The 9,732-nt window shown below is 60.2% G+C and overlaps 1 protein-coding gene across 1 annotated transcript in view; it reads right to left on the reverse strand.

Moving 5' to 3' along the window:
* The window catches only part of LOC144489771 (SRSF protein kinase 3-like), a gene marked incomplete at its 5' end in the record, with an annotated part of 31,131 nt that extends 21,699 nt beyond the window's left edge, over window positions 1–9,432 (reverse strand). The window contains 5 exons of the mRNA XM_078207631.1: window positions 352–377; window positions 3,869–4,034; window positions 5,921–6,027; window positions 6,321–6,408; window positions 9,345–9,432. Coding sequence (XP_078063757.1) covers window positions 352–377; window positions 3,869–4,034; window positions 5,921–6,027; window positions 6,321–6,408; window positions 9,345–9,432 — 475 coding nt within the window. The remainder of the gene's footprint in view (window positions 1–351; window positions 378–3,868; window positions 4,035–5,920; window positions 6,028–6,320; window positions 6,409–9,344) is intronic.
* Between the last annotated feature and the right edge of the window lie 300 nt (window positions 9,433–9,732).

Consider the following 9,732-nt stretch of genomic DNA (forward strand, 5'->3'; position numbering starts at 1 on the left):
TACTCTGTATCTAACCCCGTGCTGTCCCTGTGCTGGGAGTGTTTGATGGGGGACAGTGTAGAGGGAGCTTTACTCTGTATCTAACCCCATGCTGTACCTGTCCTGGGAGTGTTTGATGGGGACAGTGTAGAGGGAGCTTTACTCTGTATCTAACCCCGTGCTGTACCTGTCCTGGGAGTGTTTGATGGGGACAGTGTAGAGGGAGCTTTACTCTGTATCTAACCCCGTGCTGTACCTGTCCTGGGAGTGTTTGATGGGGGACAGTGTAGAGGGAGCTTTACTCTGTATCTAACCCCGTGCTGTACCTGTCCCGGGAGCTTTATGCAGTTTGAACAGTAGGTGTTGAGTTACCTGCAGTTGCTGTGGGGCGGTGCTCACTGTAAATAAAGAGAAGGTAGAAAGAGAATTGGTGAGCAGAAAAATCTCAATAAATTCACAGCAATAACAGCGGAAAATGATCTCAGCACTTTGACAAAGGAGAGATGTTGCAGACAGAGCTATGAGTTTGTTAGACATGGACAGAATGAGCTGGTGAGGGGCTGGGAACAGGGTTGTACCAACGAGGTGTTAAAAATAAATTAAATCGACCCTTCCTCCCACAGTGCGGCGCTCCCTCAGCACTGACCCTCCCACAGTGCGGCGCTCCCTCAGCACTGACCCTCCCAAAGCGCGGCGCTCCCTCAGCACTGACCCTCCCACAGTGCGGCGCTCCCTCAGCACTGACCCTCCCACAGTGCGGCGCTCCCTCAGCACTGACCCTCCCACAGTGCGGCGCTCCCTCAGCACTGACCCTCCCACAGTGCGGCGCTCCCTCAGCACTGACCCTCCCACAGTGCGGCGCTCCCTCAGCACTGACCCTCCCACAGTGCGGCGCTCCCTCAGCACTGACCCTCCCACAGTGCGGCGCTCCCTCAGCACTGACCCTCCCACAGTGCGACGCTCCCTCAGCACTGACCCTCCCACAGTGCGGCGCTCCCTCAGCACTGACCCTCCCACAGTGCGGCGCTCCCTCAGCACTGACCCTCCCACAGTGCGGCGCTCCCTCAGCACCGACCCTCCCACAGTGCGGCGCTCCCTCAGCACTGACCCTCCCACAGTGCGGCGCTCCCTCAGCACCGACCCTCCCACAGTGCGGCGCTCCCTCAGCACTGACCCTCCCACAGTGCGGGCGCTCCCTCAGCACTGACCCTCCCACAGTGCGGCGCTCCCTCAGCACTGACCCTCCCACAGTGCGGCGCTCCCTCAGCACTGACCCTCACACAGTGCGGCGCTCCCTCAGCACTGACCCTCCCACAGTGCGGCGCTCCCTCAGCACTGACCCTCCCACAGTGCGGCGCTCCCTCAGCACTGACCCTCCCACAGTGCGGCGCTCCCTCAGCACTGACCCTCCCACAGTGCGGCGCTCCCTCAGCACTGACCCTCCCACAGCGCGGCACCTCCTCAGCACTGACCCTCCCACAGCGCGGCGCTCCCTCGGCACAGACTCTCCCACAGTGCGGCGCTCCCTCAGCACTGACCCTCCCACAGTGCGGCGCTCCCTCAGCACCGACTCTCCCACAGTGCGGCGCTCCCTCAGCACCGACTCTCCCACAGTGCGGCGCTCCCTCAGCACTGACCCTCCCACAGTGCGGCGCTCCCTCAGCACTGACCCTCCCACAGTGCGGCGCTCCCTCAGCACTGACCCTCCCACAGTGCGGCGCTCCCTCAGCACTGACCCTCCCACAGTGCGGCGCTCCCTCAGCACTGACCCTCCCACAGTGCGGCGCTCCCTCAGCACTGACCCTCCCACAGTGCGGCGCTCCCTCAGCACTGACCCTCCCGCAGTGCGGCGCTCCCTCAGCACTGACCCTCCCACAGTGCGGCGCTCCCTCAGCACTGACCCTCCCACAGTGCGGCGCTCCCTCAGCACTGACCCTCCCACAGTTTATACACTTAATAGAGGTTTATAAAATGATGAAGGGGATAGATAGAGTGAATGTTCAAAGACTATTTCCTCGGGTGGATGGAGCTATTACAAGGGGGCATAACTATAGGGTTCATGGTGGGAGATATAGGAAGGATATCAGAGGTAGGTTCTTTACGCAGAGAGTGGTTGGGGTGTGGAATGGACTGCCTGCAGTGATAGTGGAGTCAGACACTTTAGAAACATTTAAGCGGTTATTGGATAGGCACATGGAGCACACCAGGATGATAGGGAGTGGGATAGCTTGATCTTGGTTTCAGATAAAGCTCGGCACAACATCGTGGGCCGAAGGGCCTGTTCTGTGCTGTACTGTTCTCTGTTCTAAGCTTATATTGAATTCACTCAGCAGATGTGGGTGTCGCTGGCTGGCCAGCATTTATTGCCCCTCGAGGTGGTGGGTGAGCCGCCACTTTGAACCCGCTGCAGTCCCCGTGTGGTGTAGGTACACCCACAGCGCTGTTAGGGAGGGAGTTCCAGGATTTTGACCCCAGCCACAGTGAAGGAACGGCCGATATATTTCCCAGTCGGGATGGTGAGTGACTCGGAGGGGGAACCTCCAGGTGGGGGTGTTCCCAGGTATCTGCTGCCCTTGTCCTTCTAGATGGTCGAGGTGGTGGGTTTGGAAGGTGCTGCCTAAGGAGCCTTGGTGAGTCGCTGCAGTGGATCTTGTAGACGGTACACACGGCTGTCACTGTGTGTCGGGGGTGGAGGGAGTGAGTGTTTGTGGTTAGCGTGTCGATCGAGCGGGGCTGCTTTGTCCCGGATGGTGTTGAGCTTCTCGAGTGTTGTTGGAGCCGCACCCATCCAGGCAAGTGGGGAGTATTCCATCACACTCCTGACTTGTGTCCTTGTGGATGGTGGACAGGCTTTGGGGGGGGTCAGGAGGTGAGTTACTCTCCGCAGGATTCCCAGCCTCTGACCTGCTCTGGGAGCCACCGTATTTATACGGCTGGGTCCAGCTCAGTTTCTGGTCAATGGTAACCCCCAGGATGTTGATAGTGGGGGATTCAGTGATGGTAACCCCCAGGATGTTGATAGTGGGGGATTCAGTGATGGTAACCCCCAGGATGTTGATAGTGGGGGATTCATTGATGGTAACCCCCAGGATGTTGATAGTGGGGGGATTCAGTGATGGTAACCCCCAGGATGTTGATAGTGGGGGATTCAGTGATGGTAACCCCCAGGATGTTGATAGTGGGGGATTCATTGATGGTAACCCCCAGGATGTTGATAGTGGGGGGATTCAGTGATGGTAACCCCCAGGATGTTGATAGTGGGGGATTCAGTGATGGTAACTCCCAGGATGTTGATAGTGGGGGGATTCATTGATGGTAAACCCCAGGATGTTGATAGTGGGGGGATTCAGTGATGGTAACCCCCAGGATGTTGATAGCAGGTGGATTCAGTGATGGGAATGCCATTGAATGTTCAGGAGTGTTCTGGTTAGAGTGTCTCTTGTGGGAGATGGTCATTGCCTGGTGCTTGTGTGGGGTGAATGTTACTCACCACTTGTCAGCCCGAGCCTGGATATTGTCCCGGTCTCGCTGTGTTTGGACACGGACTGCTTCAGTATCTGAGGAGTGGCGAATGGTGCTGAACATTGTGCAATCATCAGCGAACATCCCCACTCTGACCTTATGATGGAGGGAAGGTCGTTGATGAAGCAGCTGAAGATTGTTGGGCTGAGGACACAAACCCTGAGGGACTCCTGCAGAGATGTCCTGGGGCGGAGATGACCGACCCTCCACAACCATCTTCCTCTGTACCAGGTATGACTCCAACCAGCAGAGAGTTTGCCCCCTGATACCCATTGATTCCAGTTTGGCTATGGATGGTTTTTGCCAAGCAGAGGGGGAGTGGGAAGAGACCGCGGGGAGATGGGGGGGGGAGAACCCAAACCCGTACCTGAGGAGCCGGATGGGGGAGGTGCCCCGGACTGCTGCCAGTGCGTCGCCTCCGCAGCAAGCCGCCTCACATAGACCTCGTCCACGGTGAGCAGGATGTTTTCCGGTTTAATATCCGTGTGGATGATTTTACACTTGCTGTGCAGGTAGTGAAGGCCCTGGAGAACCTGAGGAGACAACAGGCAGAGCGAGAGAGAGATCAGGGGGAAAACACGGCCACTCCAACAGTCCCAGATTTACAGGGATCCGTCCACCGACGAACTAAAACACTGCGTCACGCCTTCCCGATCGGTCATCGCCATGCGGAATTTCTCATCCTTATATATTTCAGTGTTTGTCTGATTGCTTTAAGAGCCAGTCACATGACACATGGGTGTGTCACAGGCTCCCGTTTCAGATTCTATTCCATGCGCACATCTCTCAATAAACCTGCAGCGCGTTACTTCGAATCGAGGCGTGTAAACCACGTTTGTTTGTTTAAAACCATCAACCCTTCACATAGTTTGGACATCATCATATCATCGTGAACGACAGTGTAGAGGGAGCTTTACTCTGTATCTAACCCCGTGCTGTACCTGTCCTGGGAGTGTTTGATGGGGGACAGTGTAGAGGGAGCTTTACTCTGTATCTAACCCCGTGCTGTACCTGTCCTGGGAGTGTTTGATGGGGGACAGTGTAGAGGGAGCTTTACTCTGTATCTAACCCCGTGCTGTACCTGTCCTGGGAGTGTTTGATGGGGGACAGTGTAGAGGGAGCTTTACTCTGTATCTAACCCCGTGCTGTACCTGTCCTGGGAGTGTTTGATGGGGACAGTGTAGAGGGAGCTTTACTCTGTATCTAACCCCGTGCAGTACCTGTCCTGGGAGTGTTTGATGGGGGACAGTGTAGAGGGAGCTTTACTCTGTATCTAACCCCGTGCTGTACCTGTCCTGGGAGTGTTTGATGGGGGTCAGTATAGAGGGAGCTTTACTCTGTATCTAACCCCGTGCTGTACCTGTCCTGGGAGTGTTTGATGGGGACAGTGTCGAGGGAGCTTTACTCTGTATCTCATCCCATGCTGTACCTGTCCTGGGAGTGTTTGATGGGGACAGTGTAGAGGGAGCTTTACTCTGTATCTAACCCCGTGCTGTACCTGTCCTGGGAGTGTTTGATGGGGACAGTGCAGAGGGAGCTTTACTCTGTATCTAACCCCGTGCTGTACCTGTCCTGGGAGTGTTTGATGGGGACAGTGTAGAGGGAGCTTTACTCTGTATCTAACCCCGTGCTGTACCTGTCCTGGGAGTGTTTGATGGGGACAGTGTAGAGGGAGCTTTACTCTGTATCTAACCCCGTGCTGTACCTGTCCTGGGAGTGTTTGATGGGGGACAGTGTAGAGGGAGCTTTACTCTGTATCTAACCCCGTGATGTACCTGTCCTGGGAGTGTTTGATGGGGACAGTGTAGAGGGAGCTTTACTCTGTATCTAACCCCGTGCTGTCTCTGTCCTGGGAGTGTTTGATGGGGGACAGTGTAGAGGGAGCTTTACTCTGTATCTAACCCCGTGCTGTCTATGTCCTGGGAGTGTTTGATGGGGGACAGTGTCGAGGGAGCTTTACTCTGTATCTAACCCCGTGCTGTACCTGTCCTGGGAGTGTTTGATGGGGACAGTGCAGAGGGAGCTTTACTCTGTATCTAACCCCGTGCTGAACCTGTCCTGGGAGTGTTTGATGGGGACAGTGTAGAGGAGCTTTACTCTGTATCTAACCCCGTGCTGTACCTGTCCTGGGAGTGTTTGATGGGGGACAGTGTAGAGGGAGCTTTACTCTGTATCTAACCCCGTGCTGTACCTGTCCTGGGAGTGTTTGATGGGGACAGTGTAGAGGGAGCTTTACTCTGTATCTAACCCCGTGCTGTACCTGTCCTGGGAGTGTTTGATGGGGGACAGTGTAGAGGGAGCTTTACTCTGTATCTAACCCCGTGCTGTACCTGTCCTGGGAGTGTTTGATGGGGGACAGTGTAGAGGGAGCTTTACTCTGTATCTAACCCCGTGCTGTCCCTGTCCTGGGAGTGTTTACCTGACGGAGGATGCTTTTCACACAGGGGATGGGGAGTCCCTGGTAGTTGGATTTGATGATCCATTTGAGCAGCTGATGTCCCAGCACCTCGAACACCATGCAGACATCTGAGAGAGAGTGAAGGACATTTACCAGCCCGAGTGTAAACGCACACAGCCTCGAGGGAAACGGGGGCGGGGGGTGGTGCTGGCCGAACCGGGGTGGGGGGGGCGAGTGGGGAGGGGGGGGCGGGGGGTGGGGTGGCCCGAGCCGGTTTTGGGGGGGGGGGGGGGGCGAGCGAGGGGGAGATTGGGGGAATTGGAGCAAGCATCTGTATGAGGTGACTGCCCCAACAGCGGTGGGCGAGGTTCCGGGGTTTGGTAACAGGGCGAGGGTTCCATAAACACAACGGCAAGGATACGCAAACCGTTCACCCCCGAAATCTTAAAATCATCAATCAGCTGCACAATCATCTCTCTCTTGGGGTCCGTGGGGTCGCTGTCCCGAACCTGCGATCAGAACAGAGCAAATATTACCCCGGCTCAGCGCCGGCGCCGGGGGTGCGCCCCGCCGAGGGAGGGTCAGTGCCAAGGGAGCGCCGCACTGTGGGAGGGTCAGTGCTGAGGGAGCCCCGCCGAGGGAGGGTCAGTGCCAAGGGAGCGCCGCACTGTGGGAGGGTCAGTGCTGAGGGAGCGCCGCACTGTGGGAGGGTCAGTGCTGAGGGAACGCCGCACTGTGGGAGGGTCAGTGCTGAGGGAACGCCGCACTGTGGGAGGGTCAGTGCTGAGGGAGCGCCGCACTGTGGGAGGGTCAGTGCCAAGGGAGCGCCGCACTGTGGGAGGGTCAGTGCTGAGGGAACGCCGCACTGTGGGAGGGTCAGTGCTGAGGGAGCGCCGCACTGTGGGAGGGTCAGTGCTGAGGGAGCGCCGCACTGTGGGAGGGTCAGTGCTGAGGGAGCGCCGCACTGTGGGAGGGTCAGTGCTGAGGGAGCGCCGCACTGTGGGAGGGTCAGTGCTGAGGGAGCGCCGCACTGTGGGAGGGTCAGTGCTGAGGGAGCGCCGCACTGTGGGAGGGTCAGTGCTGAGGGAGCTCCGCACTGTGGGAGGGTCAGTGCTGAGGGAGCGCCGCACTGTGGGAGGGTCAGTGCTGAGGGAGCGCCGCACTGTGGGAGGGTCAGTGCTGAGGGAGCGCCGGCACTGTGGGAGGGTCAGTGCTGAGGGAGCGCCGGCACTGTGGGAGGGTCAGTGCTGAGGGAGCGCCGCACTGTGGGAGGGTCAGTGCTGAGGGAGCGCCGCACTGTGGGAGGGTCAGTGCTGAGGGAGCGCCGCACTGTGGGAGGGTCAGTGCTGAGGGAGCGCCGCACTGTGGGAGGGTCAGTGCTGAGGGAGCGCCCGCACTGTGGGAGGGTCAGTGCCGAGGGAGCGCCGCACTGTGGGAGGGTCAGTGCTGAGGGAGCGCCGCACTGTGGGAGGGTCAGTGCTGAGGGAGCGCCGCACTGTGGGAGGGTCAGTGCCGAGGGAGCGCCGCACTGTGGGGGGGTCAGTGCTGAGGGAGCGCCGCACTGTGGGAGGGTCAGTGCTGAGGTAGCGCCGCACTGTGGGAGGGTCAGTGCTGAGGGAGCGCCGCACTGTGGGAGGGTCAGTGCTGAGGGAGCGCCGCACTGTGGGAGGGTCAGTGCTGAGGGAGCTCCGCACTGTGGGAGGGTCAGTGCTGAGGGAGCGCCGCACTGTGGGAGGGTCAGTGCTGAGGGAGCGCCGCACTGTGGGAGGGTCAGTGCTGAGGGAGCGCCGGCACTGTGGGAGGGTCAGTGCTGAGGGAGCGCCGGCACTGTGGGAGGGTCAGTGCTGAGGGAGCGCCGCACTGTGGGAGGGTCAGTGCTGAGGGAGCGCCGCACTGTGGGAGGGTCAGTGCTGAGGGAGCGCCGCACTGTGGGAGGGTCAGTGCTGAGGGAGCGCCGCACTGTGGGAGGGTCAGTGCAGAGGGAGCGCCGCACTGTGGGAGGGTCAGTGCAGAGGGAGCGCCGCACTGTGGGAGGGTCAGTGCTGAGGGAGTGCCGCACTGTGGGAGGGTCAGTGCAGAGGGAGCGCCGCACTGTGGGAGGGTCGGTGCTGAGGGAGCGCCGCACTGTGGGAGGGTCAGTGCTGAGGGAGCGCCGCACTGTGGGAGGGTCAGTGCTGAGGGAGCGCCGCACTGTGGGAGGGTCAGTGCTGAGGGAGCGCCGCACTGTGGGAGGGTCAGTGCTGAGGGAGCGCCGCACTGTGGGAGGGTCAGTGCTGAGGGAGCGCCGCACTGTGGGAGGGTCGGTGCTGAGGGAGCGCCGCACTGTGGGAGGGTCAGTGCTGAGGGAGCGCCGCACTGTGGGAGGGTCAGTGCTGAGGGAGCGCCGCACTGTGGGAGGGTCAGTGCTGAGGGAGCGCCGCACTGTGGGAGGGTCAGTGCTGAGGGAGCGCCGCACTGTGGGAGGGTCAGTGCTGAGGGAGCGCCGCACTGTGGGAGGGTCAGTGCTGAGGGAGCGCCGCACTGTGGGAGGGTCAGTGCTGAGGGAGCGCCGCACTGTGGGAGGGTCAGTGCTGAGGGAGCGCCGCACTGTGGGAGGGTCAGTGCTGAGGGAGCGCCGCACTGTGGGAGGGTCAGTGCTGAGGGAGCGCCGCACTGTGGGAGGGTCAGTGCTGAGGGAGCGCCGCACTGTGGGAGGGTCAGTGCAGAGGGAGCGCCGCACTGTGGGAGGGTCAGTGCTGAGGGAGCGCCGCTCTGTGGGAGGGTCAGTGCTGAGGGAGCGCTGCACTGTGGGAGGGTCAGTGCTGAAGGAGCGCCGCACTGTGGGAGGGTCGGTGCTGAGGGAGCGCCGCACTGTGGGAGGGTCAGTGCTGAGGGAGCGCCGCACTGTGGGAGGGTCAGTGCTGAGGGAGCGCCGCACTGTGGGAGGGTCAGTGCTGAGGGAGCGCCGCACTGTGGGAGGGTCAGTGCTGAGGGAGCGCCGCACTGTGGGAGGGTCAGTGCTGAGGGAGCGCCGCACTGTGGGAGGGTCAGTGCTGAGGGAGCGCCGCACTGTGGGAGGGTCAGTGCTGAGGGAGCGCCGCACTGTGGGAGGTTCAGTGCTGAGGGAGCGCCGCACTGTGGGAGGGTCAGTGCTGAGGGAGCGCCGCACTGTGGGAGGGTCAGTGCTGAGGGAGCGCCGCACTGTGGGAGGGTCAGTGCTGAGGGAGCGCCGCACTGTGGGAGGGTCAGTGCTGGAGGGAGCGCCGCACTGTGGGAGGGTCAGTGCTGAGGGAGCGCCGCACTGTGGGAGGGTCAGTGCTGAGGGAGCGCCGCACTGTGGGAGGGTCAGTGCTGAGGGAGCGCCGCACTGTGGGAGGGTCAGTGCTGAGGGAGTGCCGCACTGTGGGAGGGTCAGTGCTGAGGTAGCGCCGCACTGTGGGAGGGTCAGTGCTGAGGGAACACTCACACATTTGAGGAGTTTAATCTCGTCCAGCGCAGTCTCGGTGTAGTGAGGCGCACTTTTCACCACCTTCAGAGCTAGGAATCGTTTCCGACTGTGGAGATAAGGAGGTGCGAGGGGTCAGGTGTCTCCAGGCCGAGTGACCAGTCAGTAGCCCTCTCTTCCCAACCGTCCGAACCCTCCCCAACAACCTCCCTCTGCCAACTCCCTCTCCGTTCCTCTCCCTCACCCCCCGGGACCTCCTCATGGCCCTCCCGCCACCCCCTATTTCATATTAAATACAAAAATATCTGGAATTAAGAATCTACTGATGACCCGTTGTCGGAAAAACCCACCTGGTTCCTTTAGGGAAGGAAAATCTGCCGTCCTTACCCGGTCTGGCCTACATGTGGCA

The sequence above is a fragment of the Mustelus asterias genome, unplaced genomic scaffold (assembly GCF_964213995.1).
Source record: "Mustelus asterias unplaced genomic scaffold, sMusAst1.hap1.1 HAP1_SCAFFOLD_2531, whole genome shotgun sequence".
Classification (NCBI taxonomy): domain Eukaryota; kingdom Metazoa; phylum Chordata; class Chondrichthyes; order Carcharhiniformes; family Triakidae; genus Mustelus; species Mustelus asterias.